Source organism: Oncorhynchus masou, chromosome 17 (assembly GCF_036934945.1).
Source record: "Oncorhynchus masou masou isolate Uvic2021 chromosome 17, UVic_Omas_1.1, whole genome shotgun sequence".
Taxonomy (NCBI): domain Eukaryota; kingdom Metazoa; phylum Chordata; class Actinopteri; order Salmoniformes; family Salmonidae; genus Oncorhynchus; species Oncorhynchus masou.
The window spans coordinates 477,829-499,060 of record NC_088228.1 but is presented as its reverse complement, the minus strand read 5'-3'; the positions used below and the strand labels follow the sequence as shown (position 1 = coordinate 499,060).

Here is a 21,232-nt window from a genome sequence, read left to right as displayed (position 1 = left end):
ATATTTATATATTTTTTTTGCTTTTTTAATGCATTTTTTTGGCATAAATGCCTTCTGGAGCATGTGCCTTAATTAATAACAAAATTGTATTATCCTTCAATACGAATATAATGGTTAAATTACGAGCCTTCAAATCAAATCTTGTTGGTATAGCCACGGAAAAAGTCAGGAACCTTCCCGCTAGCCATGATGGGCTGGACATGCCTAGAGATGATTTCGGATTGGTCTGCCATGTAGCATGTTTCTGTCTATAATATGAGTTGCTTAGTATGTGTAGGTAATCCTTTCTATAGCAGCTTTTTTGAAAGACATCAGGGAAACAGTAGTGTCCCTATCGAATCCAATTTCTGGAGGACCGAGTTTTGAAATCAGTGGAATGCCTGGTGGAAGCAGAGTTTGATGGCTAAAGAGATGGAGACAATTCAGGTTTTTGATTGCAAATGCGGATGGAGTCGAAAATAGAACAGAACGCTGTTAGCCCGTCTCCTGATTTGTTTGTTTTCTTCTTCAACCTAACGGCAACCGTGACAGAGAGGGAGAAGCATTCATCCAGAGTCAAGCGAGCTACATTTTTAGATATTATGCGTTAGTGTACTGTTAACTAGCTAACGTTAGCTAGCGAGCCAACCAGCCAGCTAACGTTACGTTTATGATCTGTGTAGTAATATTATTTGTATCTACGAGCCATTTGCATTGCCAGTTATAGCCTAATGTTAACAGCTAGCTGATATTGAATTTAGCTACCCGTATATTCATGCACGGTAGTAACGTCATGAGTTGGGGATTTTGGTTCATTGTCTAGCTAGCTAGCTACATTTCTATACAGAAGACTCCACTATGCAAGTAACCATTTCACTGTAGCGTTTACCCCTTCTGTATCCTCTGCATATGACAAACAAACTTTGATTTTATCTTATATAGTGTGTTTACCAGAGACTGACATGGGAAGAACAACATGACCTGCACCAAAGTCAGATTTGGACATATCGTTAGGCCAACAAGAAAGTGTCCAAGTTCTAAAATTCTCTGGTAGAATGCCCTGTTTTTCTTTTCTCACTCACATTCGTAAGCTATTTTCTCTAATTAGCTCGCCATTAACTTGTGAACATTGATCTTGTTGAGTTTCTTTTCCAGTAATAATGAATCCAAATTAGCTAAGACATTGTCAGCTATATGATGTGGTCATTATTTGAACTGGTTAGCCAGCTAATGTAAGGTTAGCTACCTATCTAACAAGCTAGAAACCAACCAAAACATTGAGAAAGTTGCTTTTAGTTGCCTGGTTTTCTAGATTGACATATATACTAAATGCATTTTAAACTGATGGGTTTATTGCTGTTAAAATACACCAGTTATGCTATTTTGGACCACCAGGCTGCTGATGTCATGCAGCATGTCAATATGAAAAAGTTTAAACACAAAAGTGACAACGACAAGTTTGATGGCCAAAATCGAAATTGCACCAAACCTGGAATAGTACATTATGGCCTTTCTCTTGCATTTCAAAGATGATGATAAAAACAATCTTTGTTTTCTTCTACCAGTTCTAATGTTATATTCTCTTGAATTTCACATTTCCAATAAATTCAATGTATTTCCTTTCAAATTGTATCAAGAATATGCATATCCTTGCTTCAGGTTATGAGCTACTGAAAATGGGGGGGGGTCAGATCCTGAAGAGGTTTTAAAGAGATGTGTGGGGAAAAGGCTCAATAGCCTTACCCTTATCCTACTCCTTCTCTGTTCCTCTGGTGATGTAGAGGTTAATCTGGGCCCTGCAGTGCCTCGCTCCACTCCCATTCCCCAGGCGCTCTCATTTGTTGACTTCTGTAATCGTAAAAGCCTTGGTTTCTTGCATGTTAACATTAGAAGCCTCCTCCTCCCTAAGTTTGTTTTATTCACTGCCTTAGCACACTCTGCCAACCCGGATGTGCTATCCGTGTCTGAATCCTGGTTTAGGAAGATCACCAAAAACCCTGACATTTCCATCCCTAACTATAACATTTTCTGACAAGATAGGGGGTGGAGTTGCAATCTACTGCAGAGAGAGCCTACTACTGCTACTACTACTACTGCTACTACTATTAGTATTACTACTGCTACTAAATCTGCTACTACTTATTATTATTACTACTTCTACATCTACTATTATTGCTGCTATTATTACTACTACTTCTAAATCTGCTACTATTATTATTATTATTATTATTGTTACTACTAGTATTTGTACTACTACATCTACTATTAGTGCTGCTGCTATTATTACGACTGTTTCTACTGCTTCTGTTGCTCTCAGGATGTCTCCTCAGTTTTCACTCCCTTCCTTCCTGATCCTTTTTTTTGCTTTTATGAAACGCCTCTAACAGATTAATTGGATCTATTTTCTCCTCAGCTTTCTTTGCTCAGGTCCTTGAGGGGACACGTCCCTGTCTGTTCTGTAATGATACTCTCTTTGTCTAGCATGGTTCTGCATGGTGCTCGTGGTTGCAGATGCCGGTTACTGTTGAGCAATTACTGTCAAGCACTGTGGCTGTTTTTGTTAAGTGGGCTATATAAATAAAGATGGATTTGATTGAGGTTGGTGATGTTGAACACACCTGTTTCAGAATGGAAGAGCAGGTACAGTGGGGCAAAAAAGTATTTAGTCAGCCACCAACTGTGCAAGTTCTCCCACTTAAAAAGATGAGAGGCCTGTAATAAATGAGAAAAACAATCCAGAAAATCACTTTGTAGGATTTTTTTATGAATTTATTTGCAAATTATGGTGGAAAATAAGTATTTGGTCACCTACAAACAAGCAATATTTCTGGATCTCACAGACCTTTAACTTCTTTAAGAGGCTCCTCTGTACTCCACTCGTTACCTGTATTAATGGCACCTGTTTGAACTTGTTATCAGTATAAAAGACACCTGTCCACAATCTCAAACAGTCACACTCCAAACTCCACTATGGCCAAGACCAAAGAGCTGTCAAAGGACACCATAAACAAAATTGTAGACCTGCAGCAGGCTGGGAAGACTGAATCTGCAATAGGTAAGCAGCTTGGTTTGAAGATATCAACTGTGGGAGCAATTATTAGGAAATGGAAGACATACAAGACCACTGATAATCTCCCTCAATCTGGGGCTCCACGCAAGATTTCACCCCGTGGGGTCAAAATGATCACAAGAACGGTGAGCAAAAATCCCAGAACACCATATGGGGACCTAGTGAATGACCTGCAGAGAGCTGGGACCAAAGTAACAAAGCCTACCATCAGTAACACACTACGCCGCCAGGGACTCAAATCCTGCAGTGCCAGACATGTCCCCCTGCTTATGTCAGTACATTTCCAGGCCCATCTGAAGTTTGCTAGAGAGCATTTGGATGATCCAGAAGAAGATTGGGAGAATGTCATATGGTCAGATGGAACCAAAATATAACTTTTTGGTAAACCCTCAACTCGTCATGTTTGGAGGACAAAGAATGCTGAGTTGCATCCAAAGAATACCATACCTACTATGAAGCATGGGGGTGGAAACATCATGCTTTGGGGCTGTTTTTCTGCAAAGGGACCAGGATGACTGATCCGTGTAAAGGAAAGAATGAATGGGGCCATGTATTGTGAGATTTAGAGTGAAAACCTCCTTCCATCAGCAAGGGGCATTGAAGATTAAATGTGGCTGGGTCTTTCAGCATGACAATGATCCCAAACACACCGCCCGTGCAACAAAGGAGTGGCTTCGTAAGAAGCATTTCAAGGTCCTGGAGTGGCCTAGCTTGTCTCCAGATCTCAACCGCATAGAAAATCTTTGGAGGGAGTTGAAAGTCCGTGTTGCCCAGCAACAGCCCCAAAACATCACTGCTCTAGAGGAGATCTGCATGGAGGAATGGGCCAAAATACCAGCAACAGTGTGTGAAAACCTTGTGAAGACTTACAGAAAACGTTTGACCTCTGTCATTGCCAACAAAGGGTATATAACAAAGTATTGAGAAACTTTTGTAGGTGACCAAATACTTATTTTCCACCATAATTTGCACATAAATTCATTAAAAATCCTACAATGTGATTTTCTGGATTGTTTTTCTCATTTTGTCTGTCATAGTTGAAGTGTACCTATGATGAAAATTACAGGCCTCTCATATTTTTAATTGGGCAACTTGCACAATTGGTGGCTGACTAATTACTTTTTTGCCCCACTGTATCTCCAAATCCCTGCCTGTGTTTCCCTGACCAGTCTTAATAAAAGTTTGTGTCTGTGTTCTCCCCCTGCAGAGCTCTCAGTATGTGCAGTGTGTTGCAGGCTGTCTCCAGCTGATGTTGAGGGTGAATGAGTACAGGTTTGCCTGGGTGGAGGCTGACGGGGTCAACTGGTGAGTCTCTGGATACTATTATTACATCTTATACTATTACTACATATACTACTATTACTACATCTAATACTACTGGTCTCTGGATACTATTACTACATCTAATACTATTACTACATATACTACTATTACTACATCTAATACTACTGGTCTCTGGATACTATTACTACATCTAATACTATTACTACATATACTACTATTACTACATCTAATACTACTGGTCTCTGGATACTATTACTACATCTTATACTATTACTACATATACTACTATTACTACATCTAATACTACTGGTCTCTGGATACTATTACTACCACTAATGCTGCGGACTACTAGTCTCTGGATACTATTACTACATCTAATACTATTACTACATCTACTACTGCGGACTACTAGACTCTGGATACTATTACTATATTTATTAACAAGTGTGGTTTCCTGTACATCAAATCAAATTGATTTATATAGCCCTTCGTACATCAGCTGATATCTCAAAGTGCTGTACAGAAACCCAGCCTAAAACTCCAAACAGCAAGCAATGCAGGTGTAGAAGCACAGTGGCTAGGAAAAACTCCTTAGAAAGGCCAAAACCTAGGAAGAAACCTAGAGGAACCAGGCTATGTGGGGTGGCCAGTCCTCTTCTGGCTCTGCCGGGTGGAGATTATAACAGAACATGGCCAAGATGTTCAAATGTTCATAAATGACCAGCATGGTCGAATAATATTAAGGCAGAACAGTTGAAGCTGGAGCAGCAGCATGGCCAGGTGGACTGGGGACAGAAAGGAGTCATCATGTCAGGTAGTCCTGGGGCTCAGGTCCTCCGAGAGAGAGAAAGAAAGAGAGAATTAGAGAGAGTACACTTAAATTCACACAGGACACCGACTAGGACAGGAGAAGTACTCCAGATATAACAAACTGACCCTATTCCCCAAACACATAAACTACTGCAGCATAAATACTGGAGGGTGAGACAGGAGGGGTCAGGAGACACTGTAGCCCCATCCGAGGACACCCCCGGACAGGGCCAAACAAATCCAGGCTGTATCACCACCGGTTGTGATTGGGAGACCCATAGGGTGGCGCACAATTGGCCCAGCATTGTCTGGGTTTGGCCGTCATTGTAAATAAGAATTTGTTCTTAACTGACTTGCCTAGTTAAGTAAAGGTTTAAAAAAAAACTTCAGGAATCTGTGGCATGGCGTTTTGACAAAACTGCACATTTTAGTGACCTATTGTCCCCAGCACAAGGTGCACCTGTGTAATGATCATGCTGTTTAATCAGCTTCTGTCAGGTTGATGGATTATCTTGGCAATGAGAAATACTATCAGAGATGTAAACAAATTTGTGCACAACATTTTTGAGAAATAATAATTTTTATTAATTTATTCATATGGAACATTTCTTTTATTTCAGCTCATGAAACATGGGACCAACAGTTTACATGTTGCGTTTATAGTTTTGTTCAGTATACTTCTGTTAGTTGTCATTGTTACAATCACTGGATACTTCACTGGATACTTCTATTACTACTAACTTCTATCTGTTAGTAGTATTACAGCATTACATCATTAGTGTGTTTGGGGTTGTCTGATGCTTTATGCTGCTTGACTACACTACAAGAGGAAGTTAGCCTAACCACTGCTGTTATCTGTAACTCAAGCCATAAACTCCATAACTAAAACCATGCAATAAAACCACGATGCACCTTAAAAATGCTGTGATCGACAAGTGTGGTGTCCTGTACCACCTGACCCCTGACCCTGTTCTCTCTCCTCCCTCTAGCATTACTACCTGACCCTGTTCTCTCTCCTCCCTCTAGCATTACTACCTGACCCTGTTCTCTCTCCTCCCTCTAGCATCACGGCTGTGCTCAGTAACAAGTGTGGTTTCCAGCTGCAGTACCAGATGGGGTTTTGTGTGTGGCTGCTGGCCTTCAACTCTCAGCTCTGTGAGCAGCTACGCCGTTACAACGTGGTGCCGGCCCTGTCTGACATCCTGCAGGAGTCTGTCAAGGAGAAGGTCACGCGCATCATCCTGGCTGCCTTCAGGGTACGTACTGCTAGTTACGTTACCTATTCAGCAGCTACGCTTGTCTTAAATGATCTGTCAAAGAAATCTAAGCAATTGTACATAATGTTGATGCTACCGTCTCTTATGACCGAAAAGAGCTTCAGGATATCAGTACAGCGATTTACTCACCTCGAACTGGATGACGATTTAATCTTTAATGAGTCTGTCAGGAAGGATATAATGTTGTCCCCAGACAAGGCCCAAATCCCTGTCATCCACATGAAGGAGGAGATCATGTTGTCCCCAGACAAGGCCCAAATCCCTGTCATTCACATGAAGGAAATGCAAGGGGCGGAGACCTCTGCATGTCTTGTGCGGTATGCATGGGTGTCCGAGCTGTGCGCCAGTAGTTCAATCAGACAGCTCATTGCATTCATGACAATACTTCTCATAAATACAAGTAGTGATGAAGTCAATCTCTCCTCCACTTTGAGCCAGGAGAGTCTGGGAACAACATTATCTCCTCCTTTTCTCGCACATTGACCCGGTACAGGTATCCCCTGTATATAGCCACTTTATTGCTACTTTTTTCAATAATTTTGTACTATTTTCTTAACTCTTTCTTGAACGCGTGTGGCAGTGCGGAACAGCGTGTGTAGTAGGAGCGGCGTGGAGTTTGTCGCTGTAGCAGTTTGAGTTGTGCATTCGGAAAATATTGCAATGCCTTGACTTTAAGCGGCAATCTAATTAGCATAATACAAAATTCCCCATAAATACCTGTCCGTTTTTAGCTAGAGATCTGTTTTATTTCATTGGATGCGTCTCAATCCACCAAATCTGAAGGATTTGTTGCCGTAGAAATGTACCTGGCTAAAAGCTGAGCAACTTTCGTGGTACTTGTTATCCAGAGTCGAACTCAGGGTTGGCCAAAGTTACCTTGCTATCTCCTCAAACCACATACGTAGTAGAGGGTTCTGGAGAAATCGACTGAGTGGGAGACCCATCAGGAGTATACTCTGGCCATGATACATGTTAATATTATTCTAGAACCTGTTGGAGAAGTCAGCGGATAGGGAGACCCGTCAGGAGTATGCTCTGGCCATGATCCAGTGTAAGGTTCTGAAGCAGCTGGAAAATCTGGACCAGCAGAAGTATGACGATGAGGACATTACGGAAGACATCAAGTTCCTGCTGGAGAGTCTGGGAGAGAGCGTTCAGGACCTCAGGTAGGTTACTTCTGACCCCTAACCCTAACTTCTCCATGACCAAACCTAGAGTCTTCGAGAGAGTGTCCAGGACCTGACAGGTAACGTTACTGCAACCCCAGCTACGCTAGCAGGCATTACTGTGCTTTTACATGAACCTGGAGAAACTAGGCTGCTTTGCTAGGCGCTACGCTAGCATGCATTACTGTGCTGTTACTTGAACCTGGAGGAACTAGGCTGTTCTGCTAGGCGCTACACTAGCAGGCATTACTGTGCTGTTTCTTGAACCTGGAGAAACTAGGCGCTACGCTAGCAGGCATTACTGTGCTGTTACTTGAACCTGGAGGAACTCGGCTGTTCTGCTAGGTGCTACGCTAGCAGGCATTACTATGCTGTTACTTGAACCTGGAGAATCTAGGCGCTACGCTAGCAGAACTGTACAGATCTCTTAAATCACACTGGAACTGGACCTGTCCTGGAATACCTCTCAAATTGAACTCTCCAACAGGTCAACATCTCTCTATATTAAGGACTGTCGGGACTGAGGCTGTTCTTCAACAAAGTTTATCTGCTAGTTTGTTTGTTGCTTGTTATTTAAGCTTGTTTTCTCTCACTCTTTCACTCACATGCAGTTCGTTTGATGAGTACAGCTCAGAGCTGAAGTCGGGTCGCCTGGAGTGGAGCCCGGTCCACAAATCAGAGAAGTTCTGGCGTGAGAACGCTGTTCGCCTCAACGAGAAGAACTACGAACTCCTCAAGTAAGCAAAGAGCACTACCTAGTGTGGATGGTTCGGTAAGACACAGAGCACTACCTAGTGTGGATGGTTCGGTAAGACACAGCACTACCTAGTGTGGATGGTTCGGTAAGACACAGCACTACCTAGTGTGGATGGTTCGGTAAGACACAGAGCACTACCTAGTGTGGATGGTCGGTAATGAGTTTGCATCCCAAATGGCACCCTAAGTGTAAATAAAATAACATAAGAATACAATCACTTATTAAAGGCCTGGCTAAAAAGGTTGGTTTTTAAATGTTATTTAAAAAACCTCAATGGAGTCTGCATCTCTTACCTGACAGGGCAAACTGTTCCGTAATTGAGGGGCTTTTTACTAGAGAACGCTGTTCTGTAACTGGGGGGCTTTACTAGAGAACGCTGTTCTGTAACTGGGGGGCTTTACTAGAGAACGCTGTTCTGTAACTGAGGGGCTTTACTAGAGAACGCTGTTCTGTAACTGGGGGCTTTACTAGAGAACGCTGTTCTGTAACTGGGGGGCTTTACTAGAGAACGCTGTTCTGTAACTGGGGGGTTCTTAACTGGGGGCTTTAGAGAGAACGCTGTTCTGTAACTGGGGGGCTTTACTAGAGAACGCTGTTCTGTAACTGGGGGGCTTTACTAGAGAACGCTGTTCTGTAACTGGGGGGCTTTACTAGAGAACGCTGTTCTGTAACTGGGGGGCTTTACTAGAGAACACTCCACACCCGTCTTGGTTTTGCATCTAGGTACTGTAGACAGACCAGCACCTTAGCTGAGAGTTTGTCAGTGATTCTAATATTTTTGAAAGACATGGTAGTTCATAAATGTATCTGCTGTTAGTGTGATGACGTTTCTAATGTTCGGGTTAGTTAGGGTGACGAGGTGGTATCTGATGTCAGGGTGAAGAGGTGGTATCTGATGTCAGGGTGAAGAGGTGGTATCTGATGTCAGGTTGACGAGGTGGTATCTGATGTCAGGTTGACGAGGTGGTATCTGATGTCAGGGTGACGAGGTGGTATCTGATGTCAGGGTGACGAGGTGGTATCTGATGTCAGGGTGACGAGGTGGTATCTGATGTCAGGGTGACGAGGTGGTATCTGATGTCAGGGTGACGAGGTGGTATCTGATGTCAGGGTGGTATCTGATGTCAGGGTGGTATCTGATGTCAGGATCCTTACTCGGCTGTTGGGTATCTGATGTCAGGGTTAGTTATGTGTTATATGTCCTCCTCCTCAGGATCCTGATGGCTGTTGGAGGTATCTGATGTCAGGGTTAGTTATGGTATGTTCTCCCTCCTCAGGATACTCTGTTGGAGGTATCTGATGTCAGGGTTAGTTATGTGTTATATGTATCTGTTGATCTGATGTCAGGGTTAGTTGTGGTTATCTGAGGATCTTAGGCTGTTGGAGGTATCTGATGTCAGGGTTAGTTATGTGTTATATGTTCTCCCTCCTCAGGATCCTTACTCGGCTGTTGGAGGTATCTGATGTCAGGGTTAGTTATCTGTTATATGTCAGGGTGGTATCTGATGTCAGGGTTATCTGATGTCTCGGCTGTGGTATCTGATGTCAGGGTTAGTTATGTGTTATATGTTCTCCCTCCTCAGGATCTGATGTCAGGAGTGATCTGAGGTGGTATCTGATGTCAGGGTGACTGAGGTGGTATCTGATGTCAGGGTTAGTTATGTGTTATCTGATCCTCAGGATCCTTACGAGGTGGTATCTGATGTCAGGGTTAGTTATGTGGTATCTGATGTCTCCCTCCTCAGGATCCTTACTCGGCTGTGGTATCTGATGTCAGGGTTAGTTATGTGTTATATGTTCTCCTCAGGATCCTTACTCGGCTGTTGGAGGTATCTGATGTCAGGGTGATGTTCTCCCTCAGGATCCTTAGGTGGTATCTGATGTCAGGGTGTTACGTTATATGTGGATCCTTATCTGATGTCAGGGTTCTCCCTCCTCAGGATCCTTACTCGGCTGTTGGAGGTATCTGATGTCAGGGTTAGTTATGTGTTATATGTTCTCCCTCCTCAGGATCCTTACTCGGCTGTTGGAGGTATCTGATGTCAGGGTTAGTTATGTGTTATATGTTCTCCCTCCTCAGGATCCTTACTCGGCTGTTGGAGGTATCTGATGTCAGGGTTAGTTATGTGTTATATGTTCTCCCTCCTCAGGATCCTTACTCGGCTGTTGGAGGTATCTGATGTCAGGGTTAGTTATGTGTTATATGTTCTCCCTCCTCAGGATCCTTACTCGGCTGTTGGAGGTATCTGATGTCAGGGTTAGTTATGTGTTATATGTTCTCCCTCCTCAGGATCCTTACTCGGCTGTTGGAGGTATCTGATGTCAGGGTTAGTTATGTGTTATATGTTCTCCCTCCTCAGGATCCTTACTCGGCTGTTGGAGGTATCTGATGTCAGGGTTAGTTATGTGTTATATGTTCTCCCTCCTTACTCGGCTGTTGGAGGTATCTGATGTCAGGGTTAGTTATGTGTTATATGTTCTCCCTCCTCAGGATCCTTACTCGGCTGTTGGAGGTATCTGATGTCAGGGTTAGTTATGTGTTATATGTTCTCCCTCCTCAGGATCCTTACTCGGCTGTTGGAGGTATCTGATGTCAGGGTTAGTTATGTGTTATATGTTCTCCCTCCTCAGGATCCTTACTCGGCTGTTGGTGGTATCTGATGTCAGGGGTTATGTGTTATATGTCCTCCCTCCTCAGGATCCTTACTCGGCTGTTGGTATCTGATGTCAGGGTTAGTTATGTGTTATATGTTCTCCCTCCTCAGGATCCTTGTTATATGTTCTCCCTCCTCAGGATCCGGCTGTTGGAGGTATCTGATGTCAGGGTTAGTTATGTGTTATATGTTCTCCCTCCTCAGGATCCTTACTCGGCTGTTGGAGGTATCTGATGTCAGGGTTAGTTATGTGTTATATGTTCTCCCTCAGGATCCTTACTCGGCTGTTGGAGGTATCTGATGTCAGGGTTAGTTATGTGTTATATGTTCTCCCTCCTCAGGATCCTTACTCGGCTGTTGGAGGTATCTGATGTCAGGGTTAGTTATGTGTTATATGTTCTCCCTCCTCAGGATCCTTACTCGGCTGTTGGAGGTATCTGATGTCAGGGTTAGTTATGTGTTATATGTTCTCTCCTCAGGATCCTTACTCGGCTGTTGGAGGTATCTGATGTCAGGGTTAGTTATGTGTTATATGTTCTCCCTCCTCAGGATCCTTACTCGGCTGTTGGAGGTATCTGATGTCAGGGTTAGTTATGTGTTATATGTTCTCCCTCCTCAGGATCCTTACTCGGCTGTTGGAGGTATCTGATGTCAGGGTTAGTTATGTGTTATATGTTCTCCCTCCTCAGGATCCTTACTCGGCTGTTGGAGGTATCTGATGTCAGGGTTAGTTATGTGTTATATGTTCTCCCTCCTCAGGATCCTTACTCGGCGGCTGTTGGAGGTATCTGATGTCAGGGTTAGTTATGTGTTATATGTTCTCCCTCCTCAGGATCCTTACTCGGCTGTTGGAGGTATCTGATGTCAGGGTTAGTTATGTGTTATATGTTCTCCCTCCTCAGGATCCTTACTCGGCTGTTGGAGGTATCTGATGACCCTCAGGTTATTGCTGTAGCTGCTCATGATGTTGGAGAATACGTCAGACACTACCCTCGGGGGAAACGGTAAGGACACACCGTATATACTGAGTGAACAATACATTATGAACACCTGCTCTTTCCATGGCATAGACTGAACAGGTGACATCTATAATCCCTTATTGATGTCACCTGTTAAATCCACTTCAATCAGTGGAGATGAAGGGGAGGAGACGGGTTAAAGAAGGATGTTTAAACCTTGAGACATGGATTGTGTATGTGTGCCATTCAGGGGGTGAATGATTAGGACAAAATATTGAAATACCTTAGAACGGGGTATGGTAGTAGGTGCCAGGCGCACCGGTTTGTGTGTCAAGAACTGCAACGCTGTTGGGTTTTTTACACTCAACAGTTTCCTGCATATATCAATAAATGGTCCATCATCCGAAGGACATCCAGCCAACTTGACACAACTGTGGGAAGGTTTTGTCCACTCTGTGTTTATATAACCAGTGTTTATCTCTGTGTCAGGGTGATAGAGCAGCTTGGAGGTAAACAGCTGGTGATGAACCACATGCACCATGACGATCAGCTGGTCCGCTACAACGCCCTGCTGGCCGTGCAGAAACTCATGGTCCACAACTGGTATGTACTACTACTATACTACTAGATACTAGTTTAAACTCATGGTCCACAACTGATACGTACTACTACTATATTACTACTGCAACCGGTACGTACTACTACTACTACTACTACTACTATACTACTAGATACTAGTTTAAATTGATGGTCCCCAACCGGTACATACTACTACTATATTACTACTATTACTACTGCAACCGGTACGTACTACTACTACTACTACTACTATACTACTAGATACTAGTTTAAACTCATGGTCCCCAACTGGTACGTATGGTCTTCAACTGTTTGTTATTATACTTTATTTAACTAGGCATGTCAGTTAAGAACAAATTCTTATTTACAATGACTGCCTACCCTGGCCGACGCTGGGCCAATTGTGCGCCGCCCTATGGGACTCCCAATCACGGCCGGGTGTGATACAGCCTGGATTCGAACCAGTTACTGTAGTGACGCCTCTTGCACTGAGATGCAGTACCGTAGGCCCCTGTTCCACTTGGGAGCTAATACTATTATGTCTTAGTCAATAACTGGTACTTACTATATCAATACTATACATTTATAGTCAACTGGCAGCTTCATTAAATAATACCTGCAAAACATCAGTCTCAACGTCAACAGTGAAGAGGCAACCCCCGGGATGCTGGCCTTCTAGGCAGAGTTGCAATGAAAAAGCCATATCTCAGACTGGCCAATAAAAAGAAACATTTAAGATGAGCAAAAGAACAGACACTGGACAGCTTTTTCATTGGAACTCTGCCTAGAAGGCCAGCATCCCGGAGTCGCCTCTTCACTGTTGACGTTGAGACTGGACAGAGGAACTCTGCCTAGAAGGCCAGCATCCCGTAGTCGCCTCTTCACTGTTGACGTTGAGACTGGACAGAGGAACTCTGCCTAGAAGGCCAGCATCCCGTAGTCGCCTCTTCACTGTTGACGTTGAGACTGGACAGAGGAACTCTGCCTAGAAGGCCAGCATCCCGTAGTCGCCTCTTCACTGTTGACGTTGAGACTGGACAGAGGAACTCTGCCTAGAAGGCCAGCATCCCGGAGTCGCCTCTTCACTGTTGACGTTGAGACTGGACAGAGGAACTCTGCCTAGAAGGCCAGCATCCCGTAGTCGCCTCTTCACTGTTGTGAGACTGGACAGAGGAACTCTGCCTAGAAGGAGCATCCCTGTCGCCTCTTCACGTTGAGACTGGACAGAGGAACTCTGCCTAGAAGGCCAGCATCCCGTAGTCGCCTCTTCACTGTTGACGTTGAGACTGGACAGAGGAACTCTGCCTAGAAGGCCAGCATCCCGCCTCTTCACTGTTCGTTGAGACTGGACAGAGGAACTCTGCCTAGAAGGCCAGCACTCGCCTCTTCACTGACGTTGAGACTGGACAGAGGAACTCTGCCTAGAAGGCCAGCATCCCATCGCCCTTCACTGTTGACGTTGAGACTGGACAGAGGAACTCTGCCTAGAAGGCCAGCATCCCGTAGTCGCCTCTTCACTGTTGACGTTGAGACTGGACAGAGGAACTCTGCCTAGAAGGCCAGCATCCCGGAGTCGCCTCTTCACTGTTGACGTTGACTGGTGTTTTGCGGGTACTATTTAATGAAGCTGCCAGTTCTATGAAGGGAGTAGTACACAGTGTTGTACGAGATCTTCAGTTTCTTGTCAATTTCTCACATGGAATAGCCTTCATTTCTCAGAACAAGAATAGACTGATGCGATTCAGAAGAAAGTTCTGTATTTCTGGCCATTTTGGGCCTGTAATCAAAATCACAAATGCTGATGCTCCAGATACTCAACTAGTCTAAAGAAGGCCAGTTTTATTGCTTCTTTAACCAGAACAACAGTTTTCAGATGTGCTAACATAATTGAAAAAGGGTTTTCTGATGATCAATTAGCCTTTTAAAATGGTAAACTTGGATTAGCTAACACAACGTGCCATTGGAACACAGAAGTGATGGTTGCTGATAATGGGCCTCTATGTCTTCCATATAAAAGCAGCCGTTTCCAGCTACAATAGTTATTTACAATATTAACAATGTCTACACTGTATTTCTGGTAAATGTTGTGTTATTTTAATGGACAAAAATAGTTTTTCTTTCAAAAACAATAACATTTCTAAGTGACTCCAAACTTTTGAATGGTAGTGTATATACAGTACCAGTCAAAAGTTTGGACACGCCTACTCATTCAAGGGTTTTTCTTTATTATTATTTTCTACATTGTAGAATAATAGTGAAGACATCAAAACTATGAAATAACACATGGAGTCATGTAGTAACCAAAAAAGTGTTAAACAAATCTGACAGCTTTGCACACTCTTGGCAATTCTTTCAACCAGTTTCACGAGGAATGCTTTTCCAACAGTCTTGAAGGAGTTCCCACATATCCTGAGCACTTGTTAGCTGCTTTTCCTTCACTTTGCGGTCCAACTCATTCCAAACCATCTCAATTGGGTTGAGGTCGGGTGATGCAGCACTCTATCACGCTCCTTCTTGGTGAAATGACCCTTATACAGCCCGGAGGTGTGTTGGGTCATTGTCCTTTTGAAAAACAAATGATAGTCCCACTAAGCGCAAACCAGATGGGATGGTGTGTCGCTGCAGAATGCTGTGGTAGCCATGCTGGTTAAGTGTGCCTTGAATTCTAAGTAAATCACCAACAGTGTCACCAGCAAATCACACCACCTCGTCCATGCTTCACGGTGTGAACCACACATGCGGTGATAATCCGTTTACCTACTCTGCGTCTCACAAAGACACGGCTGTTGGAGCCAAAAATCTTACATTTGGACTCATCAGACCAAAGGACAGATTTCCACTGGTCTAATGTCAATTGCTTGTGTTTCTTGGCCGAAGCAAGTCTCTTCTTATTATTGGTGTCCTTTAGTGGTTTCTTTGCAGCAATTATACCATGAAGGCCTGATTCATAGAGTCTCCTCTGAACAGTTGATGTTGAAATGTGTCAGTTACTTGAACTGTGGAGCATTTATTTGGGCTGCAATTTCTGATGCTGTTAACTCTAATGAACTTATCCTCTGTAGCAGAGGTAACTCTCGGTCTTCCGTTCCTGTGGCGGTGCTCATGAGAGCCAGTTTCATTATAGCTCTTGGCGCGACTGCACTTGAAGAAACTTTAAAAGTTCTTGAAATTTTCTGAATTCACTGATCAGTCAAATTTATAAAGCCCTTTTTTCATCTGCCGATGTCAAAGTGCAATACAGAAACCCATCCTGAAACTCCAAACAGCAAGCAATGTATGTTTAAAGTAATGATGGGCTGTTGTTTCTCTTTGCTTATTTGAGCTGTTCTTGCAATAATATGGACTTGGACTTTTACCAAAGCTGTCTTCTGTATACCACCCCTACCTTGTCACAACACAACTGATTGGCTGAAACGCATTAAGAAGGAAAGAAATTCCACATTCACTTTTAGCAAGGAACACCTGTTAATTGAAATGCATTCCAGGTGACTACCTCATAAAGCTGGTTGAGAGAGTGCCAAGAGTGTGCAATGCTGTCAAGGTAAAGGGTGGCTACTCTGAAATAGGCTTTATATATAGATTCTTCATAGTTTTTGATGTCTTCACTATTATTCTACAATGTAGAAAATAGTAAAATAAAAACCCTGCAATTAGTATGTGTCCAAACTTTTGACTGGTACTGTATATATGAACCTGTTGGTTTACAACACGTTCACTATATACTGTTCCTTGTGAAAGTATTCAGACTCCTTGACTTTTTCCACATTTTGTTAAGTTAGTCTTATTCTAAAAATGGATTACAAAATATAAAAAAAAAATTCTCAGCAATCTACACACAATGCCCCATAATGACAAAGCAAAACAGATTTTCAGAAATTGTACCAAATTTAGAAAAAATAAAAAAGATTACTTATTTACATAAGTATTCAGACCCTTTGCTATGAGACTAGAAATTGAGCTCAGGTGCATCCTGTTTCCATTGATCACCCTTGAGATGTTTCTACACTTTTTTTGGTGTCCAGCTGTGTAAATTCAATTGATTTGACATGATTTGGAAAGACACACACCTGTCTATATAAGTTCACACAGTTGACCGTGCATGTCAGAGCAAAAACCAAGCCATGAGGTTCCGAGACAGGATTGTGTCGAGGCACAGATCTGGGGAAGGGTACCAAAACATTTCTGCAGCATTGAAGGTCCCCAAGTACAGTGGCCTCCATAATTTTTAAATGGAAGAAGTTTGGAACCACCAAGACTCTTCCTAGAGCTGGCCACCCGGCCAAACTGAGCAATCGAGGGAGAAGGGCCGTGGTCAGGGAGTTGACCAAGAACCAAATGGTCACTCTGACAGAGCTCCAGCGTTCCTCTGTGGAGATGGTTGTCCTTCTTGAAGGTACTCCCATCTCCTCAGTACTCCACCAATCAGTCCTTTATACAAGAGTGGCCAGACGGAAGTCACTCCTCAGTAAAAGGCACATGGCAGCCCGCTTGAAGTTTGCCAAAAGGCACCTAAAGACTCTCAGACCATAAGAAACAAGATTCTCTGGTCTGATGAAACCAAGATTAAACTCTGGCCTGAATGCAAAGCGTTACATCTGGAGGAAACCTGGTACCATCCCTACGGTAATGCATGACTGTGGCAGCATCATGTTGTGGGAATGTTTTTCAGCGGCAGGGACTGGGAGACAAATCAGGATCGAGGGAAAGATAAACGGAGCAAAGTACAGAGAGATCCTTGATGAAAACCTGCTCCAGAGCACTCAGGACCTCAGACTGTGGGGAAGGTTCACCATCCAACAGGACAACGACCCTAAGCAAAAAGCCAAGACAGGAGTGGCTTCAGGACAAGTCTCTGAATGTCCTTGAGTGGCCCAGCCAGAGCCCGGACTTGAACCCGGTCTAACATCTCTGGAAAGACATTAAAATAGCTGTGCAGCGACGCTCCCCATCCAACCTGACAGAGCTTGAGAGGATCTGCAGAGAAGAATGGGAGAAACTCCCCAAATGCATCTCACCCAAGAAGACTTGAGGGTGTAATTGCTGCCAAAGGTTGTTCAACAAAGTACTGAGTAAAGGGTCTGAACTTATGTAAATGTAATATTTCAGTTTTTTTTATTTTGTATATAAATTAGCAAAAATGTAAAAAAAAAAAAAAAAAAAGTCGGTGTTCCAATTAATTCCAAAGCTGTTTGATGGGGTTGAGGCCAAGGATGGATTCTGGATTATTGATGATATACTCCTCCTCTCCTCTACAGGGAGTATCTGGGGAAGCAGCTCCAGTCGTCTGACCAGCAGCAGCAACCGGCTGTGGCCACCAGGAGCTGATCTCCTAACTCCTGACCCCTGCATGGAACCCACTCCGTGTCTGCATACATGTACTGGGGTATACATGCATACCAGTGTATGTGTGGCTGAGTGTGTATCTATGTACATCATCCAATGAAATTACCTGGATCAACTGTCCAGTTTATGTCAGGAGTTGATGTGTAAAAGGTGTCTCTTTTCTTACCTGTCAATTCTCTTCCACTCTGGCTGTATGTTGATTTCCTGGTCATGCTACAGTATATTATGTCATGTGTCCTCACACGTATGTGATGTAAGGTGATTTAAATAGCACTTTGTGTTGTAATCAATTTTAAATGGCTGAAGTTATTTGTGTCGTGTGTAAAATGTTGAGTATGCATTCCAATAAAACTAATCTAGAGGGTCTGATGGGCTGTGTTTCTTCGCAGGTTCTTGACTGCTGTCATCTCTCATAACTGTAAGGTAAAGTCTCTCAGGTAGTTTAAGATGCATTTTGAAAAACGTGTCAGATTGAGAGACCGACCACAGCAAGTCCAGCATTGGACCCTGGATCTTCTTTTGCCTCTCACAGGAGAAGAGTTGTTGGAATAGAAAACTAAGACCTCCGCTATGTTGTGCGTGGCACCAGGCCAGCATACAGCTGCGGAGTTGTGATGAGTCAATATTTATGTATTTGTTCCCCACTCCACTGGGTTCTATCTCACACAGACAGCACACACAAATAAACACACAAGATCCCCTGTTTAGATGAACTCTGGACTACCAGTCAAGCTAAATTACTTCTATGCGCTCTTCGACGCAAGCAACACTGAACCATGCATGAGAGCATTAGCCGTTTTGGATCACGCTGTCTGTAGCCGATGTGAGTAAGACCTTTTTAAACAGGTCAACATTCACAAGGCTGCAGGGCCAGACGGATTACCAGGACGTGTACTCGGAACAACAACATATCCATCAATGTGAGCAAGACCATAGGAGCTGATCGTGGACTACAGGAAAAGGACTGAACAGGCCCCCATTAACATCAACTGGGCTGTAGTGGAGCGGGTCGAGAGTTTCAAGATCCTTGGTGTCCACATCACCAACAAACTATCATGGTCCAAGCACACCAAGACAGTTGTGAAGAGGGCACCACAAAACCTTTTCCCCCTCAGGAGACTGAAAAGGTTTGGCATGGGTCCCCAGATCCTCAAATGGTTTTACAGCTGCATCATCGAGAGCATCCTGACTGGTTGCATCACTGCTTGGTATGGCAACTGCTCGGCATCTGACCCTAAGGCACTACAGAGGGTAGTGTGTACGGCCCAGTACATCACTGGGGCCAAGCTTCCTGCCATCCAGGACCTATATACTAGGTGGGGTCAGAGGAAAGCCCCCAAAAATTTCAGACCCAAGTCATAGACTGTTCTCTCTGCTACCACATGGCAAGCGGTACCAGTGCGGCAAGTATAGGACCAAGAGGCTCCTAAACAGTTTCTACCCCCAAGCCATAAGACAGCTGAACAATTAATCAAACAGTCATCCGGACTATTTACATTGACACACCCCCGCCCCCTCCATTTGTTTTTTACATTGCTGCTACTTGCTGTTTTATCTATACATAGTCAATTCACTCATACCTACATGTACAAATTACCTAGACTAACCTGTACCCTCGCACATTGACTCTGTACCGGTACCCCCTGTACAGTGTTGGCCAAAGGTTTTGAGAATGACACAAATATTAATTTTCAGTCTGCTGCCTCAGTTTGTATGATAAAAATGTGCATATACTCCAGAATGTTATGAAGAGTGGTGCTTGGAGTCATTGTTCTTCCTCTGTCAACCATGGTTACCTGCAAGGGAACACGTGCCGTCATCATTGCTTTGCACAAAAAGGGCTTCACAGGCAAGCATATTGCTGCCATTAAGAATGCACCTAAATCAACCATTTATTGGATCATCAAAAACTTCAAGGAGAGCGGTTCAATTTTTGTGAAAACTTCAGGGTGCCCAAAAAAGAACAGCAAGCGCCAGGACCGTCTCCTAAAGTTGATTCAGCTGCGGGATCGGGGCACCACTAGTACAGAGCTTGCTCAGGAATGGCAGCAGGCAGGTGTGAGTGCATCTGCATGCACCGTGAGGCGAAGACTTTTGGAGGATGGCCTGGTGTCAAGAAGGGCAGCAAAGAAGCCACTTCTCTCTGGGAAAAACATCAGGGACAGACTGATATTCTGCAAACGGTACAGGGATTGGACTGCTGAGGACAGGGGTAAAGTAATTTTCTCTGATGAATCCCCTTTCCGATTGTTTGGGGCATCCAGAAAAAAGCTTGTCCGGAGAAGACATGGTGAGGGCTACTATCAGTCCTGTGTCATGCCAACAGTAAAGCATCCTGAGACCATTCATGTGTGGGCTTGCTTCTCAGCCAAGGGAGTGGGCTCACTCACAATTTTGCCTAAGAACACAGCCATGAATAAAGAATGGTTCCAACATATCCTCCAAGAGCAACTTCTCCAAACCATCCAGGAACAGTTTGGTGACAAACAATGCCTTTTCCAGCATGATGGAGCATCTTGCCATAAGGCAAAAGTGATAACTAAGTGGCTCGGGGAACAAAACATCGATATTTTGGGTCCATGGCCAGGAAACTCCCAGACCTTAATCCCATTGAGAACTTGTGGTCAATCCTCAAGAGGCTGATGGACAAACAAAAACCCACAAATTCTGACAAAAAGCATTGATTATGCAAGAACGGGCTGCCATCAGTCAAGATGTGGCCCAGAAGTTAATTGACAGCATGCCAGGGTGGATTGCAGAGGTCTTGAAAAAGAAGGGTCAACACTGCAAATATTGACTCTTTGCATCAACTTCATGTAATTGTCAATGAAAGCCTTTGACACTTATGAAAATGCTTGTAATTATACTTCAGTAATCCATAGTAACATCTAACAAAAATATCTAAAGACACGAAGGCAGCAAACTTTGAAATATTTGTGTCATTCTCAACTTTTGGCCATGACTGTATATAGCCTCGTTATGGTTATTTGGTCAATATTTTCATAACTCTTTCTTGAACGGCACTGTTAAGTGCTTGTAATAAGCATTTCACGGTGAGGATATGAATGAAATATTCTGGAGACTTTTGTATGACAAATAAATGTAACATTTAGTTTCACCAAGAAAACATAAATGGCTCAGATTGACAGATTCTGTACAGGGACATTCTACAATAAATCAATTCAAATGAATGAAAGAGATTCTGGTGAATATACTCAGTTGTAGATACATTAATCTTTGAAAAGTGAAAAATTACAAATGGTAATAGGCCTACATTAATATGAATAATGGAATGCCCTTTAAACAGGAGATGACATGTATATCTGCGTTTAGCCCAACTGTAAAATGCCTGTG

At 43.4% G+C, this 21,232-nt stretch overlaps 1 protein-coding gene across 3 annotated transcripts in view; it reads left to right on the top strand.

The window, feature by feature from the left end:
• The window catches only part of LOC135558291 (V-type proton ATPase subunit H), a 39,055-nt gene extending 20,811 nt beyond the window's left edge, over positions 1-18,244 (top strand). For all 3 annotated transcript variants that reach the window (XM_064992008.1, XM_064992009.1, XM_064992007.1), the window contains 7 exons: positions 4,257-4,354; positions 6,207-6,399; positions 7,408-7,586; positions 8,198-8,323; positions 11,900-12,001; positions 12,446-12,559; positions 17,791-18,244. In XM_064992008.1, the coding sequence (XP_064848080.1) occupies positions 4,257-4,354; positions 6,207-6,399; positions 7,408-7,586; positions 8,198-8,323; positions 11,900-12,001; positions 12,446-12,559; positions 17,791-17,860 (882 nt within the window). In that variant the 3' untranslated portion in view covers positions 17,861-18,244. The remainder of the gene's footprint in view (positions 1-4,256; positions 4,355-6,206; positions 6,400-7,407; positions 7,587-8,197; positions 8,324-11,899; positions 12,002-12,445; positions 12,560-17,790) is intronic.
• The last annotated feature ends 2,988 nt before the right edge of the window (positions 18,245-21,232 follow it).